This window comes from Salvia hispanica, chromosome 5 (genome assembly GCF_029641045.1).
Source record: "Salvia hispanica isolate PSC_SH4W2 chromosome 5, Shi_PSC_v1, whole genome shotgun sequence".
NCBI classification, from domain to species: Eukaryota; Viridiplantae; Streptophyta; class Magnoliopsida; order Lamiales; family Lamiaceae; genus Salvia; species Salvia hispanica.
In genome coordinates, this window is record NC_142696.1 from 17188804 (window position 1) to 17213187 (window position 24384).

A 24384-nucleotide genomic window follows, 5' to 3' on the forward strand; every position below is an offset into this window, starting at 1 on the left:
GTGTGTTATGGAAAAAAAAAACCTTGATGGAAAAACTTCGGTGAAACAACATAATTAAACCCTGTTGACATTTGAGACCTGTTGTTTGGTATCAATGAATAATCTACATATCGAGTAACCTTGTTGACAGTCAGTAACGTTGTTGACATTTGCTGCTCTTGGTGGCATTGATTAACCTGGTCTAAGTTTGCTGAAATTTGCTGTTGGTGTCGTGTTTTTGCTGCTGTTGTTGACATTGCTTAACCTTGTTGACATTGAGTAACCTTGTTGACATTTGCTGCTGTTGTTGACATTGCTTAACCTTGTTGACATTGAGTAACCTTGTTGACATTTGCTACTGTTGTTGACATTGCTTACATTGGTTATAGAGAAAAATCCTTGTTCAGTAAAATTCATATAAACAACATAATTAAATAATATATTGACATTGGTTGCTTACAAAATTTTGAAAAAATTGACACAGCATCAAGTTGTTGACATGAGATGTATCTATGACTTTCTTCTACATTCTATCACAAATAAATCTTTCACTTTCAGCTGTTCTTTAAAACAGTATGGAAACTAAAAGTAAAAATCCTACATCTTGGACTTTCCTTTCTCCCTACCACAATTCCTTGCATCGTGATGACCCACTTCTCCACACTTTGCACATCGCCTCTTAGGTTTGTTCTGTAGTATGATAGCCTTCTCTAATGCTGATTTGATTCTTCTTCCAGAACGGCTGCCGGAACCCTTTGTACTGACTACATTGGGAGGGTGCACGCTAACAACACTCGGTCGAGCTGACCCATACAGATTCTCAATCCTCTATGCTTTATTCATCGAAGACACTGAAGGTACTGTATCCCCGAAGAGTTTTTCACTTAGTTCTTCCATTCCGTCGAATAACGCAACAATGTCATCTTCATTGCTCTGTGCTCGTTGGAATAAACGGAAGTATAACGAATGTAGCTTGGTTGCTACAACCCGTTTATGATCCATTTGTGAAACTACATACGGGCAATGTCAGTAAAAAATCACAATATGTTGACATTATATATGAACAAATCATGGAGAAATTAAACTGAATCATGTAGAATACAAACCTGTGTCGACGATGCTTCGTCACTAGGATCACAGTGGACTGATTTCAACAAAGGCGTCTTCAACCACCTTGTACCAATATATGGTTCTGGTAATTCCTTCACGTCATGGTTCTTGAACAACCAAAAAATGTGGCAACATAATATTCCACGCCGCACAAACAACTTGCAATCACAGTGGTACGATTCAGTGCCAACTTCGTGACGGACAACACCTTTGTTTCGATGGCTGTCCGTTATTGTGTATATCTCAGTATTGTCCTCCATCTCAAAGTGAGTCATTCTGCAACGTCGATGCGCCTCGACGATCTCATCTTGAACTTGCTGAAAGATGCGATCTGTATACATATCCGCTGCGTGTTTCTCAAATAAGAGCTCCGTTGACATGATGGGGACTTTTGTAGCATCAGAGAAATCGAGTCTTTCTAATATGTTACGTTGAGCATCCAACGCGCTGTTGTAGTGCATCACAAAGTCAGCAAGATTAAAGTGTGGTTTTGTGTACCTTTTGAAAAAACTGTTCTCGGACTCAGAGAATGATGTTGTCTTTAACAACGACCCCATTGGGAAATCCCTAATATATGCTGGAATCCAATACTCTCGTTGTGTGAACATAGTTGTGAACCAAGATTCGTTTTGTAAACCATATTGGTCCATAATGGTCAGCCAAGTTTCTTCAAATTTCTCTGGCTCCAACAATTCAGACCATATGCAAGAGTAAATCCTTCTTCAACTCTTCGTTGGCAAGTACACTTTTGGGAACCTTTTCAGGAAGCTTCATCATAATGTGCCACATGCACCAACGATGCCTAGTACTAGTTAGCACACGTTCTATGGCAAGTTTCATCCCCCAATCCTGGTCAGTTATTATCAACTTAGGCGCGAAACCCATACATTCTACAAACTCACTGAGCAACCAAGAGAATGAGTCAGCGCCCTCATTTGACAAGAAACCGGCACCAAACGTAACAGGGCATCCGTGGTTGTCTTTTCCAGTGAATGGCCCAAACACCATGCAATACCTATTCAACGAGCATAGCAAGCAATGAGCGCGCGGAAAATGTCAACAAGAGCTCAACACAACACCTGAATTGTGAGCATAATAAAAAAATATAAAAAATGTCAGACACTATCTACACGTGAGATTACCTGTTTGTTGAGTACGTAGTATCAAAGGATACAATGTCACCGAACATCTTGTAGTTCTTTCGCGACACAGCGTCACACCAAAAAAGACTAAGTAACTTTCCATCACTACTTTGCTGGAATTTGTAATGAAAACCGTCACTGGTGTTCTTCTTCTCCTCCATTTGATTTAAAATCATTTGGACATCAGCGCCGTTCATCTCTTGCAATATGTCGCGCTTGCCGTTCCGTAGATCAGTAACGGTACAACCCACAGCATCATAACCACCCAATAACTCCTTCAATATATTGAAAGTCTTTGTAGGTCCAATGTTGGCCTTTGTGCAGTCCTGCAGGAATTTATAATGGATATCCCCAAGGTTACGGTTGGATTTCATGTATCGGACATGCTTTGTATCGACCATATCATGATTGTGTTGGTCTACAAAGTTGCTTACAGCATATCGGGCACTGCCGGAATCGGTTATATACTTCAACGTAAGTTTGGCATTACAATGACATCTGCTAGAACGGCGTCTACGTTTGGTAGAACTACCCTCTTCGTCGACATCCCACTTTTCACCTTGCCTGCTGCACACAATGGTCTGCCAGGTTTTGATACCATTTGCGTATTTGTGTCCAAATCTTCGAGTATCAAAACGGCAGTCGTTGGCATATGCTTCATAAAAGGAAATTCCTTCGGCTAATGTTTCAAACACCTGACCAACGTACGGTTTCAGCTCGGGTCTGCAATCTGGAACAACTGCAGCTGTACACACAACAGAGAATCATCATCGAAGCATGTCATCACCAAATGTCAGCTGCCGAATGTTCAGAATATCATCGCAAACTATAACAGATAAGCACATTGCTGACAGATTATGTACAGAGCATCAAAACAAGCATAAAAAATTAGATAATACTGAACAAAATCTACATTTCTAAAATAGATTCATCAAACATTTCGAAATATAACCTAATGCTCATGTCTTCTACTCTACCTATACTGAAACACAGAATGTCATCGAAGAATGTCATCACGGAATGTCAGCGGCCGAAATAAGAATATCATCATAAACAACATTGCTGGCAGATTAATTACAGATAACATTTCGAAATATAACCTAATGCTCATGTCTTCTACTCTACCTATACTGAAACACACACAGAATGTCATCGAAGAATGTCATCACGGAATGTCAGCGGCCGAAATGAGAATATCATCATAAACAACAATGCTGGCAGATTAATTACAGAGCATCAGAACAAGCATAAAAACGACAGCAAACTTATCACAGTGACATCAACCATTTCGAAATATAACCTACTACTCAACCTCGAACACACATAAAAACATCGAACATAATCGTCATTGGTTTCAACATTATGTTACACCTATTATTCTAATTAGTAAGAAAAAAACCTTGAGCTTCGTAATCCATTTCCATTTCAACACAAATGTGTACGTTGACCTTACGCCGGAGAAGAACGCCGGAGAAGATTTGGGATATGAATTTCAATTGGAGATTGAACTTGATATCGCAATGTTGAATAATTAAGATGTGTTATTTTTTATGGCTGAATGAGTAATGTAAACTCTTTCCAAAAAATGATATTTACGTCAACTGGAGAGTAGAGATAAATTAGGGCCTCATTATTGACTAATCACGCCTAAAATCGGTTACAAACAATTCTGGAAATGATTATACCAGATTGGAGTGAAATGAGGATGTATGTAACTGAAAAAAAAAAAAGGATTTCCATATACACCCCCGCTGACATAAATTGTACTACCCGGTGACATTGACTTTGTAACCTCCTAACAACCGTAGATTAGTTACAATGATGGTGTATGATTAAAGTTTGTAGTTTGTATTATAAATAGGGAGTTTGTATTTGATCACACCTCTAGATATATATATATATATAGATATAGTTTGAGTGGGGATAATAGAAAAAGAAATTAGTACAAGGGATGAATTAGTTAAACGAATAACTATATTATATAATATGTGTGTTTTATGTACTTGAAGTTTGGTTGTTTATTTAATATTTAAAATTTATTTATAGTAAGTGCATACGTCATAAGGGTTGAGGTGTGACAAGTATTCTATTTTATTTATACTTATTTATTTAACTATAGTAGTTACAAACCGTTTTATTGTTGGGGGGTGGCGCCTAGTATGTGTAATCCGTGTTATACTATGTCTGAGTAGGCGGCACCCAGTAATTATTTGAGATTTAATATTGGATATTATATTCAGTATAACACTTTTTTCCATAAAATATCAGTCTTGTTTTTTTATTTGAAACAAATACATCGTCCATCATAATTGTTTGATGTTCCTAGCCTTTTCGACCACGAGTTTTACGCCAAAGCATTTACTCTAAATTCACAAGGCCTAGGCTCATCCATAGAAGCATGGTTGGCATCGTGTGATGGGGTTGACTTGTTTAATTTGTTTAGTGACACCAAAGCGACCTAAATAGTTTATGGATGCATATTAAGCGGATCAATAAACCAAGAAACGTAAAATAGTTATTGTAATTGGCTTGGAGTCCTACCTTGTGATATTATTGTGGTGATCAACCCAGTGGCAGATCCAGCGCCTCGAAAAGGAGGGGGCGGAATTTATTAATAGTATATAAAAATTAAATATATTATTTAATATTTTTTAATAAGAAAATAATATTTTTTTCTTCCTATTAAAATTGAAAAATTTTCTTTTTTGAATTGCTCCATTAAAAATGATACGTTTTCTAAAATAGAAACAACATCATCTTTAGTTTTTCATCTCTCTTACTTTACTTTCTATTCATTAACTCACAAAATAACAATACATAACATTCTATGCCAAAATTCAAATATTTCATATTTATTGGGATGGAGGGTGTATATTAATATTCAAGTACTATCTCTCTGCGGCATTAGTTTCTAGGAGTATCCATATCTTGAAACTATTTTAAAATTCTTTTATTATAAATAATTGGAGAATAAACTTTTTTTGTATGTCACAAAATTACGTGAATATCAAATGCCAAATTATATTTAAAAAATTAATCAAAATATATAGTAATGATATTTATAAAAGATATGAATACACAATATATTTACTACAATTGGGTTGAATGTATAATTTGAGGTATCACTATTCTTTTCTAAATAAAACTTATACTAGTATAATTCAATAAAATTTTCCAAAATATAGTATATATAATTATCCAAGTAAAGTATAATTAGAAAATGTGCATTTCATGTTCAATAATAACTAGTAATATATGTAAAAAGGTGTATCTCCAATTTTATAAATTACTTATACTTTACTACATTTAATAAGTAAATTATTTCCTTTCTACATATTTCAATGAAAAAATATTAGCCCAACAAATGATTACTTTATTAAGCCCAATATATCTTCCCCAAATAAGCCCAATATGGTTCTTCTTCCCAACGCCTCCTTCCCCAATTAACTGAACAAACCCCAATCGCCATTTCCGCCGGCATCATCTATTCAAATTACCTTCTCACCTCAAGTCCCCTTCACATCTTGGAAGGTCACCACCGTCACTCACTTCATCATAGGTTTTCTTCTTCCTCAATTTTTTTTTGCGGAGGGGGTGACTATGGCTTTTTCCGGTCATCCCTTAGAAAAATTCAGACGCTCTTGGCCGTCGGGAAGGGGCGACCGCCCCCTCCTGGATCCGCCACTGGATCAGCCAAAGTAGGGACTGCAATAATATAGTCTTGATCTTGGACCACTAAAAGTTATATTTGATATAAATTCGTATTTTATGTTTGAGTGACATAATATATGTTAAAATTAGTGAGAGCAAATCAATACAATAAACCCTTTTTTGGTTAATGATACGAATGTGATCTTTGTATGCTTTCTAATTTGTTTTTCATCTTATGTTTCTCTTCAGAATGTCAAACTTGACTTACAAGTGTTTGGTGGAAACACACAAGTTGACTGGGTCAAATTTCACGGATTGGCTCCATTGTTTGTGCTTGGTGCTAAGGCATGACAAAATTGATTATGTTTTGGGCAAACCAAGCGGTGTCATCCCAGTAAGAAATCTCCTGAGCTCCTACATTTGACGCTGCAGCTCATGAGAAACGTGTTGATAATGCAAGTGATGCTCAGTGTGTGATGCTTAAACACTTGGAGGGTTTGTATGCTTCACAAGCTCAAACTATGGAGTATGAGATATTTCGCGATCTCTTCAAGTGCAAACTATATGATGGAATGGTTTCTAAGCATGTGCTGAAAATGATTGATTTGATTGGGAGACTAGCATCAATTGGAATGGTGCTCCCCGCAATTGGAATGGTGCTCCCCGCAAACTATGGAGTATGAGATATTTCGCGATCTCTTCAAGTGCAAACTATATGATGGAGACAAGGTTTCTAAGCATGTGCTGAAAATGATTGGTTTGATTGGGAGACTAGCATCAATTGGAATGGTGCTCCCCGCAAATGTCTCAACAAATCTAATTCTGCAGTCTCTTCCTAATAGTTTTGAGAATTTCATTGTGAACTTCGACATGAACAACATGAAGGTTGGGCTACTAGAATAACATGCTTAAGACGTATGAGTCTTCCGCAGCTAAAGTCAAATCTGGTGAGCTCTTCTGCGAAGTCTTCAAAATGGAAGAATAAGTAGCAACAGAAGAAGAAAACATCTAAGGATGTTGTCCTAAAGGCTAATAGTGGAGGGACTAAGAAGAAGTCGAAATTATCAAAGGATGAGTGTCTTTTCTGTCACGAGAAAGGACATTGGAAGAGAAACTACCCAAAATTCAAGGCACAAGGTGCAGAAAATGAGAGCTCAGGTATGTTTGTCATTGAGATAAATATGTCTATGGATAATTCACAATCTTGGGTATTAGTAGATACATCTTGTGGCTCACACATTTGTAATAATATGCAGGGTCTAAGTGACAACAGGAAAGTGATGACTGAGAAAGTTGATTTGCGTGTTGAAATGGAGTAAGAGTTGTTGCCGAATGTTTGGGGACTTACAGATTGGATCTTCCCTCGGGACATAGACTAGAATTGTTCAATTGTCATTTCGTTCCAGTTATTTTTAAGAATATTATTTCCATTATGATGTTAGACATTAAAGGTTTTTCCTTCCACTTTGCAAACAACAGATGCTCGTTTTCTTTTAATGGATTGTTTTATGGAAATGTCTCTTGAAAATGGATTATATATGCTTGAATACAATTAAAACATTCTCAATGTGCAAAACAAAAGGCCTAAGCTATGTAATACGAATAATGAAACTTATCTTTGACATTGCAGACTTGGTCATATTAATGAGAAAAGAATAGCAAGATTGTGAAAGCTAGACTATCTAAATTCATTTAATTTTGGTACTTTTAAATTCTGGCTTAAAGGAAAAATGACCAATAAACCATTTTATTGGAAATTGTTTTGTGCTAATGATGTACTAGAGTTGATCCACATTGATGTGTGCGGACCATTACAACTCAAGCAAGGGGTGGTATTCGTACTTCATCACTTTTACTGATGATTTATCAAGGTATGGATATGTGTATCTTATGAAGCATAAATCTGAGGCTTTCGATAAATTTAAAGAATTTAAGTGTGAGTTGAGAAACAACTTGGAAAAAGCATCAAGAATCTACGATCAGATCGGGGAGGAGAATACTTCAGCAGAGAATTTCTTGATTACTTGAAGTCACAAGGAATCCAGTCGGACTGGAAACCTCTTGGTACGCCTCAAATGAATGTAGTATTTGAAAAGAGAAATCATACATTTTTAGATATGGTTCGATCTATGATGAGCTTCGTCAGTCTCCCTTTATTCCTTTGGGGTCATGCCTACTAACAACTGCTACATTCTGAATATGGTTCCTTTTAAATCAGTTGAGAAAACACCATATGAGTTCCGATGTAGCAAGAAAGCAAGTCTTAAACATATCCGGACCTGGGGTTGTCCAACTTTTGTTAAAAAATGATGAGTGATAAATTGGAAACTAAAAGTGAGAAATGTTACTTTGTGGGATATCCTAAAGAAACCAAAGGATATGATTTCTACTGTCATGAAAATCACAAGGTGATAACATGAAGACGATTATGTCTCCAAGGAACAAGGTCGAAATATAATAGATCTTGAAGAAATTCAAGAACCATGAGATAACAATAAGGATGAGCTATTATCCACTAGATTGGACAATAACTCAGTGGGAATTTTTGATGATCTATTGGGAGGAAAAATTACTCTTAGGGAGAACCTTAGAGAGACTCTCGTTGGACCACCTCAAGACAATGAGATGCATCAAAGACAAGATGACGTAATTGTTGTATCACCTCCACCTCAAGAAGATCATAGTGATATTCCCAAACCTTTCCACATTCAGAATGAACAGCCAGAACCAGAGCAAAACCAACTCAATAGGCCTAGAAGGATTCGTCGTGCACCTGAGAGACTGAATCTAAAGGTTGAGAACTAAGATGATGAAGTTGATTCAGATGACGATGAACCTAAGACCTATACTGAGGTGGTGTCAGAAACCGATCGAGAGAAGTGACTAGAACCCTTATTATTTAAAATGGACTTGATGTGCTTCAATCTAGTCAGGGAACTAGTTGATTTGCCAGATGAGGTTTACCCCATAGGCTGCAAATGGATCTTCAAAAAGAAGAGAGATGCAGATGGCAAAGTACAAACCTACAAGGTTAGGTTAGTAGTGGCAAAGGGTTATAGTCAGCGCGAAGGCATTGACTATGATGAAACATTTTCTCTAAATGTTAAGATCAAGTCCATTAGGATATTACTCCCTCCGTCCAGCTTAAGATGACACGTTTTCCTTTTTAGTCTGTCCCAACTAAGATGACACATTTCCTTTTTTAGAAACTCTCTCTCTCCAACTAATACACTCAACCACTATTTCTCACTCTTATTAAAATATTCATCTTTCTTTTTCTCTCTATTTGAATACTTATACCCACCTTTTCTCTCTCCAAGTAAACACTTTAATCAATAAATCCTAAAATCTCGTGCCGACTAAGGAATGTGTCATCTTAACCGGGACGGAGGGAGTACTTGTAATTGTTGCATACTACTACAATTTTGACATTTGGAAAATGGATGTCAAAACCGCATTTCTCAATGGAGAACTAGAAGACGATGTCTATATGACATAACCTGAAGGTTTTGTATCCAAAGAAAGGTCGAATGCAGTGTGCAAGCTAAAGAAGTCCATCTATGGACTTAAGTAAGCTTGGAGTAGTTGGAACATTTGTTTTATAGAACAATCAAATCGTTTGGTTTCATCAGAAGCAAATATGGCCCATGTGTTTATAGTAAACGTGAGAATGGAAACGTCATCTACTTTATCACATATGTTGATGACATCTTAATTATGGGAAGCGATCGTTCCATGATGCAATCCTGAAAGAGTGGTTGTCTAGTTCCTTTGTGGTGAAGGATTTCGGTGATACTTCCTATATCCTTGGAATTAAGATCTATCGAGATAGACCAAATAAGATGTTAGGTCTAATTGCTAAGGCATTTCTCAATAGAGAATTCTAAGAAAGGTTTTCTTCCTATAGGACATGATATCGTATTGTCAAAGAAGGATTGTCCTTCTAATGACAAAGAAAGAGACAACATGAAAATGATCTCATATGCTTCAGCTATAGGATTTATTATGTATACCATGTTATCCACTAGGCCAGATGTGGCCTATGCACTTAGCATGATAGAAAGATTTCAGCAAAATCCCAGTGAGGAACCTTTGAAAACTGTTAAGACTATTCTTAAGTACCTTAGAAGGACTAAAGAATATTTTTAGTCTATGATGGACAACAGAGTTATCAGTTACAAATACCTGATGTTACGTTGAAGCATTGTCTCAGATCAAGCCAATCAAGATGGGACAACTTTCGAAAATGATTTTGATGCACTTTTTATTAGTACTTTCTCTTTCTCCTATTAATTGACACTGGTTGACTTAGCACGAGTTTTAAGCAATGTAGTGAAAATTTGGTGAAACTAGTTAGTGGAACGTTGGTCCTACTTTTATATATAAATTTTATAATAAAATGTGTATAGAACGAGTTAGTGTAATGTGAGTTCCATTAAAAAAATTGAAAAAAAAAGTATTAGTTAATTAGGGACGATAAAAATGAAAATTGGTGCTAATTAATGGGGGATTAATAACTTGTCATTCTGTCATCATAATGAATGGAAAAGATTTATCACATAAATTAAATTGTGAATGAAGTTTCTTTTAAATAATAATCGTAATTACATAGATGATTGCTTCTTATGAAAGATGAAAATCTTATAATTCTATTCTCAATCATGTTCTTTAAAAATTCAAAATACTTTAAAGAATAAATTTTGACAATATTCATGTTATTTAAGTTTAAAATGAAATAAAATAAGTCAACTTGGTTAAAAATTTATGTTTAAGTAAATATATAATGACCTAATCATAATAAATATATATATAATTATGAATATTTATAATTATAATAGATTTGCTACATTTGTAAAATATTTTTAATTTATGTTAAAATTTATCTGCATATATATTTATTGTATTTAATGATGATTATATAATTTTTATACATAGATTTATTTAATATATAAAATATAAAATAAATTTGAAATATTAACTGAAATACAAATTGAATATATCACACAAACTATACAAGACAACTTAGTTAAGAATTTGTTTAAATAAATATATAAATCATGATAATTATGGTGATAAAGATTTATAATTATAATAGATTAATATATTTCTAAAATAATTTTGAAATTAGATAAAAAAAATTACATTTATGTGCAAATATATTTATTATAGTTACTGATTATGGTTACATGATTTTTGTAGATATATTTAATATAACAAATATAAATTTTTTATGCTGTTAATATACTCCCTCCGTCCCGCTTAAGATGACACGTTTTCCTTTTTAGTTTGTCCCAACTAAGATGGCACATTTCCTTTTTTGGTAACTTTCTCTCTCCAATTAATACACTCAACCACTTTTTCTCACTCCTATTAAAATATCCTTCTTTCTTCATCTCTCTACTTTAATACTTACACCCACCTTCTCTCTCTCCAATTAAACACTTTAACCAATAACTCCTAAAATCCCGTGCCGGCTAAGCAATGTGTCATCTTAGCCGGGACGGGGGGAGTAGTTTTTAATGCACTGTAATTATTATACCACAACGTCCACATGCACATTAATAATTAAATACTATTCTCTCCGTCCAATAATAAATGTCACACTTTACTTTTTAGTTTATCCCACAAAAGATGTCACATTTCTTTTTTTGAAAAATGTTCTCTCTCATATTAATATAATATATATTTTTCTCTTTCCACTTAACATACAAAACAACACCTTCTAAAATCCCGTGTCAATTCCAAGTGTGACATCTACTAGACATGCCCACGGTTCGTAAACCGCCGGTTCCGGTTTCGGGAAATGTGGAACCGGAACCGAAATCGAACCGTGAGGCTATTTCACGGTTCCGGTTTCGGTTTGGAATCGCCGGTTTTTTCGGCGAATTTTTACGGTTTTTCACGGTTGCGAACCGCCGGTTTTTCGCTCCGGCTCGGTTTCACGGTTTTCCGACGGTTTTTCACAACCGACGGTTCTGGTATGGTTTCGATTCGTTAAATTTGTAACTGGAACCAGCCCACGGTTCAAAATATGGCGGTTCCGATTCAAGAAAAAAGTCATGGTTCCGGTTCCGCGGTTAACCGCCGGAACCGAAAACCTTGGGCATATCCGGAAGGAGTATAAATTAATAAATGGATAGTGAATCGCAATGGTTGTACAACGATTTATCAGTAAAAATAGCATTTGTTCATATAGAAGATAGTAGTAAATTCAACAAAATGGAAGTGAATTAGTAAAGCATTTATTTCCTAAACAAGTAGTAGTGCTAAATTTTTTCAAGATCTAATAATGTTACAACTGGAACAGTGTACTTTGTAAATAATTTTGGGTTGACATGGAAATTTTAAATTACTAAATCAGTACTAAATCAGTACTAAATCGTATACATCCAAAATACGGCAGTTGTATGTAATTAGGGATGTTTCCCAACAAACACTTGCACTGTAAATAACCTTTAATTCTCCAGATCGTTGCTTAAAATATTCGAAAAATTGAGTTGCCGTGAAAAGAGTTGAAATGCAAGCTACAGTTAAGATGAGCTAAGAAATTAGGAGAAGTTGAAGAGTAGGATGAAATTGACGGTGTTTCTGAGCTTGTTTTGGGCGTTGAATTTACTCTATGGAGAGTGGTTTGCCTATTTGGTGCCTTCCCAGTGGACTTGTTCTTGGCCTCATCTTCAACGCCCTTCTAATTTCTCTCCGGTGAGAAATTAAATCCCTTTTCAATCATCTTTCAAACTTATTTGACCTTGTGTATTTAGCTCTAGATCTTGTACTGTGATGGAGCTCTTCAATTCCTTTATTTGATTTCAACTCTTTGAGTTATCTTATGTTTAAGCCCCTTTTATTTGCTAGAATTATAATGCACTTGCTTATTATCATGTGTCTGAGTGATAATAATTGAAAAGGATGAAATCTGACTTTGCAATCTCTGAATATCTCAGCAAAATGGAGTTGACTATCCGAGTAGTTATGTGAAAATTGCTGTGATTACAGATCCTCAGGTAATCAATCCTTCACGGGAAAAGGATTGTGTTTCTTGGCATTGTTTCTGTTCCACTCACTCCACTGATTGACCATTTTTTTGTTGGTAGCTCATGGATAAAACTTCGCTTCCACTCGCTCCGAGATCACTTGCTCTGGAGGTTGTGCAGTTCTATACTGATTTGTACATGCGTAGGGCATTCCTCTCCTCTGTATTGCCCTTCAATCCCGATGTCATTCTGTTTTTGGGTGATTATTTTGATGGGAGCGATAGGTTGTCCGATGAAGAGTAAGTTTCGTATCTTGAAACATTATTATTGTTACCACGCTACAAATGCATCGGATTTCACTTTTGTACTGTCTAAATGTTTGCCACCCCTATTTAGAGACTATTTTCCGACTAGTTCCACTTTGCTTGGTTTATTTATAGTGCCAATAATCATGTATTTTTCGGCAAAGGCTATGTGCCCCCGTTGTATAAAAGATAGTCCAAATATGATACTCTTTGGTGTAAGTGTGTTTACAGATAAGAGACCTAAACAACCCGAACCCTCTTTCCTATATGTGATGATCGATGTTTGGTGCTTCTTATCATGTTTGCTTTTGAACCTAACTCGTGCTTGCTCCGACGTGGTGTTTTGATTTGTTTTACTATTAGATGGCAGGAATCCTTAGGTCGTTTCAGGCATATTTTCAACCTGAATATGATTCAGAAAACCTCAAAAACAAAAATATACTACATTCCTGGAAACCACGACACTGGATACGCAGCTTCCTACAACCAAAAGCCAGAGGTACATATCGTCCTCAAATGTTGTCCCTTCCAAACCGTTCTTGATTTATAGCACTTGCTCTTGATACTATATACTATCATCTATGTTACTCAGATCATAAAACGCTACGAGAGTGAATTTGGTGCAAGGAACTTTAAAGTGACAATCGGAGAGGTGGACTTCATTGCCATCGATTCGCAGACATTGGATGGTAATTCACCCCGCCACAGCTTTGATCACTTGTTAGCTACAGCTATATTCTAGTAAAACAATACTAATCTTGTCATCTTTTTTTAATTTAGAAATTGATTTTCTATTGGTATTAATTAACCTGTATATTGATATAGACTTTTTCCTATTTATTGTTTTATTTCTTTTTCTGCAGGTCATCAACAAGGAAACTTCACATTAGATACCTGGGGCTTCATAGAAAATGTGTCTAAAGGTATCGAAAAACGATTCAAGTTATAAACATCATTTAAGTTCAGGGAATATGCCCCCTTGACATTATTTAAAATTTTGTAGATATATCTTCTACACCAAGGGTTTTATTGACTCACATCCCTTTATATCGGCCGGACTGGACTCCTTGTGGCCCCCACCGATATTCGCCAGTCATCAATCAAGTAAACATTTTAAGACTATATCGTGCCTTAGTTTTACTGTACTGCTTTCCAGTGTCATAATGAGTCACTTCCTAACTGTGTAATATCACTCTCCAGCGAATTAACCGTGTTGATCATCATCAAGAGATTGTGTAAGCTACTTTTCGTCTTCTTCTTCTTATACTTGAAGTATTTGAGTTCCATTTTTACAATGATCAATCCAATTATTTTGTGTGGTGCAGGTATCAGAATTATGTCACTGAAAAATCATCAAATTCTTTACTGGATCTAATCAGACCTGTATGTATATTACTTTTTTCTCAATTTATTCTGAAACAATATTAAATATGAGTAGGAACTAATTTGTGCTTTTCCAGGCACTAGTCCTCTCTGGTCATGATCATGATCAATGCACCGTTTCCCATATGTATAACAACGGTCACGCAACAGAGGTAAACTCGGATATTTCTACGCTTGATATGATCAAATTTGGGGACCATGTTCGCATTTGATTAATGAAATTATGCAGCATACTGTAGGAACTGTAAGCTGGCAACAAGGAAACTTGTACCCTTCTTTTATGCTACTATCTGCAAAGAATTCGTCGGTTTCAGATGGAATCACGCACGAAGACGCTGTTCTGACTAATCTCTGCTTTCTCCCTATGCAACTTCACATCTACATATGGTTCTATTCTCTTCTTGGGTTAACTCAATCTAATATAGTAATTATTATTTTTACTGAAATTTAATGAATTTGATGGGATGTCTCAGGTATTTATCTCTCTTTGCAATGACCCTTGTTGTTGTCCTCATTTGGCCAGCCAATGAAGTCCATATAACACGAAAGCTCGGTAGTCTCATGGTTGCTATCAGAGAGGTGCTTAAAAGCTTTAGCAGTGCTGTGAAAGTGAAAAATGAAGATGAAAATGTTGAGTATGAAGAGATATGGGATGCAGAAGGGTCAATGCACCTCATCAAGAAAACCAAAAAGGTTCAAGTCGTGAATGAGAGCAGCTCGGTCGAGAGGTAAAACAACGTATTGTATTCTATTAATCAGATTTGTAAAACTGAAGTTGTCTCATGTACAGGGGGAATGCAGTGATGCGGTCAAAAGCTCGAAAACAGGATGCAGAGGCAGCGACGAGTGAGGATGTGAGTATACATATCGGTTTAGGTAGAATGAACAGATTGAGAGGCAAGGTGATAATGTGGAGATTGCTGCGAGCGCTACGAGCAGTGACTATCGTTGCTGCTTTCAACGTTCCTTTATACGTGTTGCTCGTCTTCAAAGATTGGATCGACAAATGATTACAAAGTTTGAGAGCCCTGTGTTGTCTGTTGTGACATAACATCACATTTTGTAGTACTTTTTGAGGTCTGAAATTGAATTTTATCCAAGTAACTTTGAGCAGTTTTCATTGGTTAGCAAACAATTAGAGAAACAAGAGCATAATAAGAAATGTATTTTTATTAAAGTAGTAGATCCTTTATTCGAATAATACAACATTACATTAAAAATTAAAAGTACGTACACAAGTACAACATACAAAGAAATAGATTGAAATAAAGATGACACAATTTTCTCTCAGTTAAGATCTCCACATACATAGAACCGTCTCCCACAATTTGCCAAAAAAACCCAATGGAATGTCACCATATAGGTTAAAAAACATGAAAAATGAGTGGCATTTATGGAGAGGGGATATATATAAGGGAAAACTATTTTTATATGTAGGGGGGTAAGTTATTCGTCTCCTTGAATATACCAGCAGAGGAGCATGGTGGCGCAGCGGCGGAGAATGTAGAGGCGAGCTCGTTGTTCTTTAACTAAACAAGAGCATTTTGATGTGAATCCATTGTTGCTCTTTGATCTTCTTTTTGATGCACTCTTCTTGTTCTTCACTTGGACCATTTTGTTTTTGTTTTTGTTTGAGAAATAGTAGAAAAATCAAAGGTTGGGTAAAAAAGCTCACAAATGAATGGAGCTGGACCCTAATCTGAAAAACACAATCTGAATCTATATTTATAGTAGATAGAGATATAGTTGAAAATTTGAGGGGGTGAACATGGTCCAATTTGTGGGATCCCTGCATGGGAAAACGAAACACTTAGTTACAGCAGTGAGAGAGAGAAGAGAGAGGTGAATTGGGATTGAAGAATGCAACGGATTATAAATTAAGGGATATGAGAAATGGAGGGATCATTAATTATTAATTAATAAAGAATTAATAAAAGTATTACGCGTAGTGTGTCGAGTTTGCTGAGGCTGCTCGGTCGGAAATCGGAATCCTAAGTCATTGCTTTTGCAATCATAAATGTGAATTTATTTCTATTTTTCAACATAATATCAAGCTTATCTGATCTGATTATGCGTACATGTTAATTAAATAGCCACTAGCATAATTGCATAAATTAAGATACAATTATGTAATTTCACCCAAAAAACTAAATAAGTTTGTTCTCTTAGCATTATTAATGTCTGGCTTAAAAAAATTGCCAAATACATACTATCCATTTTTCTTGCGTTTTATAATGCTGACAAAATTAAATCTGACTTGCCAGAGTAAAGGAATTACATAACATAACAATTCAATAGATATGGTAAATTAAAATAGAAATGGAAAAATGAATTCTTAATTTCTAATTTACAATAACTTTCCAAATATTAGACTTCACATTTATGTTTTTCTTTCTCGCTTTATTTTCCTCTGCTATCTATCGTATTCCTCTTTCTGTAGCTTCTTCATTAACGGCCACGGGCTGCTGCTGCACATGCATTGCAGCAGCGCCAAGGACTCTACTCGCACCTTCCTCAGCCTTGGACATAAACAGACTTTGGGTAAAATACACAACCTCAAAGTTCATGTCTTTATTCACCACTCTCTAAGTTCTTCAGAAAAATTAAAATAGCCCCAAGTTGATGTATTTAGGTGCCAATAATAATTTTTATTCATGCTTTCAACATTTCTTTCTTTGCTATATCAAGTTGGATAGTTTGAAATATTAATATTGATGTAAACATTTGGAGGGCCAGATGTCCGCCAAAATTGCCATATAGATTCACTAACATTTCTTCCAAAATTGAGTATCTATATTTAATTTAAATTAATTTTTTATATGTGTTTTTTATTTTCTCTTCAAGGATTAGAGTACGAATCAATCAAGAGTACATTATATTGAACAAACATATATTCTAGTATCACAGGTTGGGTTTAATTGAAATTCACAATCTTTGAAGAATCTGAGTACCACGATCACAAAATCTACATGTTAAGAATAATATGGTTAATGTTCAATGTTCATGTTTGTTTCTGAATTTTTGACGTAGGAACTAAGAAATAAAATTAAAATGGTGATTTGCAGAATCTGTCAAGGTTGATATTTGGCATGTGAAGTGTGATTCTGGTCTTAATCTAAGACAACCTCAGATCCCTATTTGATTCACTTGTGCTCATCTCGTGCAAATTAATGCATCGCAATTTGCTCTCTCTCACTCCATAGGAAGAAGTAGTTCTCATTTAAGGAAATAGTACTACATTATAGCAGTGATGTTAATTAATACTGCTAATAAACATTTTTTTATTTCTCTTTTTGACAACGATAGACATTATAGGATTAGCTAGGATTCAATAGCATTGTATTAGGATTAGGATTAGGATTAGGATTAGGAGTACTTACATACCAATTTCATCCTCATCCATGAACCTATAAAGTTTTCTACAAAATTTGTTTCTAAAGACCAAGTTCTCAATTTTTAACTGATAGCTATCAAAACCTGATTTTAGGCTTTCTTTTACTACTAATTATTTTCAGTTTTCTTCTGCATATTACTATCGAAATTTATAAAAAAACTGAATAAAATTACATTCAATCTGCTACAAACAAAATAAAGTTGCATTCAATCCCTTGAATAGCCAATTTCATCCCAATCACGGCCAATTTCATTAAAAAAATCATTCCACATTGAGTCTCTTTCAAACACAAGAAAATTACATTCAATCTTCTATAGAAAACTACAAATGATAAATTCATTACAACATAAATCTATGAATACAAAGAAAATATCTATACACTTTAACATCATAATTAACCAAAAATATTTCCTACCGTACGTTCTACTAAAATATTACTCCGTACTATAAAACTAAAAAAGATTGAAAGTCAAAACATGCCAACATACAGATACAATACCTTAATATTTACTCTCACACACTTTTACATCATAATTAACCAAAAATATACTTGTGTCCAAAAGTTTAAGTTTATGAAATTATTATAAAAATATTTATAAAAATTAAAGAGATTTCAGTAATAATTTTGCGTATATTTTAATTGGGCCTGGAGGTTCAATCCTTCTTATCGTGAGAACCTGAGAATTAATTTAAACTTTGAAACGCAATTATCACAATGATGCATCTCGTTGATGGATTATGCAGATAATTGGTTAATTAGAATATTCCTTAAGGTAGCAATTAAAGTAATTTTTTGTATTGTGAAATTAACGAATAAATGCAATAACTTTATCATAATATGAACTACAGTATTTTTTATTTTAGCCAATATCTCTCTTTATTATATAAATATATTTTGTAACTATAATCATCCTTACTTCTAACAAATATTAATCTATTCGTACATAAAATTGTTGCTGAATGACACATATTCTAATAAAACGGATAGTAATATTTTGATTGTGTATCAACTCGATCAATAGTGTATATCCTACTATAGTACTAGTTGGATTAATTAACTGATAGTGATCTGTTGACAATTATAATTAATTCATTAGTAAAATTTCTTGAAAATATTAGTCTGATTCGTGTCCATATTAATTAATAACGGTCGGTGTATGCAAGCATATATTAATGTATTATTGGAAACTTCAATCTGAATCATTGCTTTCTCTAAGAGTTACCGAATGGTGAGGATCCCTATAAAATTGGAAGTGGTAATTTATGTACTGAAACAATCAAAGTCTAAAGATAACAAAGCCTCCAAGAAACACTAATTGCACAAATACAATGAATGAATATAGACCAACTAGTTTCCTAGAACATTCCTCCCCTCAAATTACAATGTTTTATTGATGTTATGGACTATCATACCTTATTGATGTTATACTGTATTGATTAATTACACTTTTATATTGTTGTTTGCGTGATTGAAAACAGAATTCAGAGAATTTGATGATTTATAGTAATTCATTCGTCCCACATTACTCACAGCATCCACAATGTTGGACTCAAACTCCAGCCACAGATTCATATATTTCCCTTTATGTTCTTCAAAACTTAGCCTAGACTGAGTCTTTATTTTGGCTGCTCTGTTTTGGACAAAATTGAGCTATTCTTCTCTTTAAGTTGGACCTCCAAAATTTGACATTTCATGAGCCCACACACTTCATGTATTATCTAGCTCATCAATTTGAATAATATTCATAATTTGGTACAATGTAGACTAATAATCAAAGTACATATGTTGTTTTCCAAAGGCCACTCATAATCATAGTTTTTTTTTAGCAAGTAGGCCACTCATAATCAATGTATTGTAGACTAATATTCATAATCAAAGTTTTTTAAGCAAGTAAAATGCAGCCAATACTCGAATATTTTCTTAGCTCTAATTCTTGTAATTAGCTCATTTTAAATAATCAAAGTATCTATGTTGTTTTCCAACGGCGACACAAATGAATCTCCATAATCAAACTCTAAGTCAAGCTCAATGATTGATTAAGAAACAACGCAAGAACCCTCCACATCAATCAATATTATGAAGTAAAATCCAAAGCTCAATATTGGATGAGACTACAAATGAGAAAATTATACTCCAAATGAGACTACATATAGTAAAGTAGTTTTCCCTGGAATTACACGCTAGTTATATTGTGAAGTGGAAGATAATTTGTGGGACTCTTGCGTTTGTGCAAAAGCTATTCTCAAAACCAGGCAACATACACAACTTTACATGACTTGACAAACAAAACAACTAGTATTTGATTTATTAATACAAGGACGGAAACTCAATTAATCATCAACTTGAGATGCTTGTCTTCCTAGCCTAACAGAATTGACATAATTTAATGGACTATGAGCAGAAATACCGGGCATCGCAAGTCCACATAACCTCAGCAAAAACGATTCCCACGACTCCCGGTAATCGGGGCCGTACACATACTCCATCAGCAAACTCCTCACCAATTCCCACACAGCATTTGCATATTCTGGGATCAAGTACACCACCCCAAAGAAGTTTCTATTTGGCTCTTCAACTACCGTCTGCACCCAAAAACAACATATTTTTCAAAATTAAGATGATGATGATGATGATGATGATGATGATGATGTTAAACTGTTGATATGTATGTATATATAGGAATGTAATCAAATGCAAACTCTATATATTGTACAAACTTCAACCTATGATCTGGACCATTAGAAAATATTAACCGATGACAAAATAACATCAACAAAAATGTCAACTTTGTTGTAATCTGATGACATTTTCTAATGGTGCATATCATAATTTGGAGTTTGTACAATATATAGAGTTTGTACAATATATATAGCTTACTTTGTGAACATAGAGGCTGTTGTAGTATAAGCAGGTTCCAAAATGCTTGTACAAGAATGTTTTGTTATCATAAGGCAGCCTCGGCACGAGATCATTGCAGTAAACGAGCCTCAGGTACCTTTCCCCCAGGCGTTCCTCCACGTATCTACCTAGCTCTCGGTTGCCAACTCTAGGCTGTCCGAAGGTGTAGACGCCCAACAGCCGTTGCAGCACCTCCTCCTCCTCGTGCACCACTAGCACAGTCGGGAACAGTATGGCCAGGGCCCCTCCTAGGCTGTGTCCCGTCACAACAAACTTTGCATTCTTGTGCTGTTGGAGGAGCTCCTTTAGTTTACGCCTCACAGCATAGTACGCCGTCGTCGCCTTCCCTCCTCCCGTTGCATCAGCGTTTGTCGATTGCAAATGCATCTGGAACGTGGAGGTGTTCTCTCTGTTTCCCAAGCCTAGTGCCTCTAGAAATCCCATATGCACTTTTCCGAGGTTCGGGAACTCATACCACGAGTAGTCAAAGTCGGTTATCCAATCATCCGCATCGAATGGCTCGGTTCCCCTAAAGCTAATCACTATCAGATTTGCATCCTCAGCTTCATCACACATAATAAAAACTTGTGTATCCAACTCTTTCTGATATTCTGAAAAGGCAAATCAAAGCAAAACCAATAAGCTTCCAACTACAAGAAAATGAATGCTGAGAGAGAAACTCACCATTCCAGCAGTTGTAAAAGCCCACAAAATGCATCTGCATTCACGAGGAAAAACGGATGATCATTCAGCACGAACTAATAACGAGGTTAATTTTGTACTAATACGAGGCAGGGCACGACGTGTATGATCTAACCTTCCAATGAAGCTCTACAACATTCTGAACAACCTTGGCATTTTCATAAGCTAATTTGGAGCTCATCATACAGAGATCCATCAACGCTCGATCCCCCATCTCGACTCGCCAACTCCTACTCTCTTTCTCCATCTTCATCAGATCTACTCGTCCATCTAAATGCCCAATTGCGCTTATGAATCTCTCTGAGTCCCTTTCTGGCATTTCCACATTACCTTGCCAATATTATCCATTCTCATTATTCAAAAGTGTTCAGGTGCAAACCACATCCCACCTCAGAAAATAAGTAAAGCTTGCAAAAAAAATAATATAAATAGTACTCCCTCAGTGCCATGTTAATAGAGTCATTTTTCTATTATTGAAGTTCCAAGTTAACTGAGTCATTTCTATTTTTTAAATTCACTTTTTACTTTATTTTCTCTTATTGTCTTAGCATTTTTTACTGTCCATTTAACACACAATTCTTTAACTCCAAGGCGAAAAGAAATGGATCTATTAACAAGGAAGGGAGCCTTTTGGAGAGTGTTCCAAAAACAAAACTAGTAAGGGTTTTAGCCCAAAATTGACAATATCATAGTGATGTGCATCTAAATCAAGATTAAATAGAGAGAGAGAGAGGGGTGATACCATGAAGGATTCTGGAGATGAGTCCAAGGAGGTTGCCATTGAGAGAGAGAAGATTGAGAATAAACTCCATAAAATAGCCAGTCCACTCCATGGGCTTACCAGCTATTTTAATAATTTTCCTGACTAAAATGGAGACAACTATGATCCACCTGTGATCAGAATCCCCAACACCTCCATGGTCAAGATTTTGTTGTAATGAACCAAGAAACTTAGACCCGCTTCCTGCATCATTAAACACAAAGAACTTGAACAAATCCAAAACTCCTCCACCTTCATCACTCACAATCAAGAAATCGTTTGATGCCTCGGAACCAACGCCATCCATGGCCATGCGTTTTTCGACCGTTTCAAAGGTGTGAGAATTTGCAATTGGTGAAAGTAATTGAAAAGTGTGTGCCTGTGCATGTATATCTGGTGCAATAAATGTTCATTTCGGATTACACATGTCACCATATCCATCTCTTGCCACCATACACGTCATCAGTGTCCACACCAAATTAAATTAACATAAGATTACCAAAATACAACCAACCCACGGAATCAATTTGTTTAACAAAAGTCAACACATACTTCTTTTAGTAGAGAGAAGGTCATAATAATTAAATACTCCTATATATCATCTAATTTAGTACTGTATCAATTATTTTAACTTATACTATATCATCTAATTCATCAAATAAACTAATTAGTAGTAGTACACGTTTTCGTCGAGATAGTGCCAGGAATTTCATGTCGATTGCGATGCATTACTACTTCATCAAACGTTTACCCAAGTAGTTCCGCGTTTATTTTATTTTTTTCTAAAATTGCATCTCCTTTTATTAACAATTAAAATACATCATCTAATCCTTAGACTTAGACTGCAAAATTTCGTAACTGAATTGATTGCTGCTTAATGTTATGTGATGTTATTGTTAGAGATATGTGCACGTTTAGATTTTCACCCTATGGAATTTAATGAGTTCACAACTCCATTAAGCGAAAATTCCTCTTTGAAGAAAATAGCGATGACCTGGTCAATTCACAACAAGCCTTATACATTCTGTTCTCACATTTGAATAACAACCGAATGTTGCAATACCACACATGACCTCTTTAGTCATTACTATCCGAGTTAGTAGTACTATTTAGTTTATTAGACATGATGACATGTAAAATGAAAATCCCTTAAATGACTAATCTACCCATATTTTGGTATTTTTATAAAATTATCCTAAGTCAAATTATCATCACATAAATTATCTTAATCTCCATTACTTATTAATGATAATTTAGAAAACCTAATTCATAAAGCAGAATTGCTTATGATGGACTTGATCAGGGAACATGATTTAGAAAAAACCATTAAAATTACAGGCGTAGGTTGACAGAATTGCGATTGTTTATGGTGCAGATTCATATATCTTTTTTTTTTGTCAATTTGCACATTCTTCGTCGTGGAGTTGTGATCAGTTTTTTGTGAATGATGAAACGGATGTAGAAAAATAAAAAATAAGGATATTTGTGTAAAAAATATGTTAATATGAGGGTATTTGCGTAAAAAAATCTTTTTGTCAGATTTCAAAATTGACGGAGATAAATAGTCAGATCATGGAGAGCAGATAATCTTATCCATGATATGAGAGTTTATTATATTGGGCTCGTCCTTAATCCTAGGCTTTAGAAATAAATAATCTATACTATAAAATGATCAATAATGTAGATTAAATAATCTAATCCACCGTCATATAGCTACCAAAGTATGCTAAATTTCGTAAATATGATAATCTAAGACGATAGTATAATCTAATTTAGGTGGTTCAGTTTTTTATTACAATTTATTAAGAGCACTAATATTGTCATACAAAACCATATTAATATTCTTTCAACCCAGCAACTAGTACAGAATGTGGAACACATCAATACAATCCATTCCTACAAATATGAAACTGAAACCAAAAGAAAAGTCAAGAAGTAGTTCCCACATAACCAAAACTGAAGCCACAATACCAGTCAATCGTGAAATGAAATCCAATCATCCCCCGCCGTCTTCCGCCGTTGACCACTCCTTTTTCCTACATCGCATCTCCCCAATTTTAACGTCACGTGGACCACAATCTCATC

The 24384-nt window shown here is 35.1% G+C and overlaps 4 protein-coding genes and 1 pseudogene across 5 annotated transcripts; 1 reads left to right on the forward strand and 4 right to left on the reverse strand.

The window, feature by feature from the left end:
* Positions 1-807: 807 nt before the first annotated feature.
* Positions 808-1646, reverse strand: LOC148926375 (protein FAR1-RELATED SEQUENCE 9-like). Its single transcript, XM_089059105.1, has 2 exons — positions 1086-1646; positions 808-912 (listed from the first exon to the last, which is right to left on the reverse strand). The coding sequence occupies exons 1-2, from the start codon at positions 1644-1646 to the stop codon at positions 808-810; spliced, it is 666 nt and encodes a 221-aa protein (XP_088915231.1).
* A 136-nt stretch (positions 1647-1782) lies between these two features.
* On the reverse strand, positions 1783-3076 carry LOC148926376 (protein FAR1-RELATED SEQUENCE 5-like). Its single transcript, XM_089059106.1, has 3 exons — positions 3019-3076; positions 2232-2976; positions 1783-2104 (listed from the first exon to the last, which is right to left on the reverse strand). The coding sequence occupies exons 1-3, from the start codon at positions 3074-3076 to the stop codon at positions 1783-1785; spliced, it is 1125 nt and encodes a 374-aa protein (XP_088915232.1).
* A 9214-nt stretch (positions 3077-12290) lies between these two features.
* On the forward strand, positions 12291-15657 carry LOC125186411 (Calcineurin-like metallo-phosphoesterase superfamily protein). Its single transcript, XM_048082771.2, has 13 exons — positions 12291-12584; positions 12827-12886; positions 12977-13155; positions 13525-13660; positions 13754-13850; positions 14025-14084; positions 14165-14265; positions 14362-14396; positions 14487-14544; positions 14622-14696; positions 14774-14931; positions 15018-15272; positions 15335-15657. Exons 1-13 carry the CDS (start codon positions 12453-12455, stop codon positions 15552-15554), a joined length of 1566 nt encoding a protein of 521 aa, XP_047938728.2. The 5' UTR covers positions 12291-12452; the 3' UTR covers positions 15555-15657.
* A 23-nt stretch (positions 15658-15680) lies between these two features.
* LOC125186412 (small polypeptide DEVIL 22 pseudogene) lies at positions 15681-16226 on the reverse strand (annotated as a pseudogene).
* Positions 16227-20045: 3819 nt separating this feature from the next.
* Positions 20046-22658, reverse strand: LOC125186766 (alpha/beta-Hydrolases superfamily protein). Of its 2 annotated transcripts, none has more exons than XM_089058362.1 (5): positions 22282-22658; positions 21655-21851; positions 21522-21555; positions 20817-21448; positions 20046-20521 (listed from the first exon to the last, which is right to left on the reverse strand). In XM_089058362.1, the coding sequence occupies exons 1-5, from the start codon at positions 22610-22612 to the stop codon at positions 20270-20272; spliced, it is 1446 nt and encodes a 481-aa protein (XP_088914488.1). In that variant the 5' UTR covers positions 22613-22658; the 3' UTR covers positions 20046-20269. The 2 variants fall into 2 exon arrangements, with proteins under 2 accessions (XP_088914488.1, XP_047939168.1); XM_048083211.1 differs by having other exon boundaries at positions 21655-21869.
* Positions 22659-24384: the final 1726 nt, after the last annotated feature.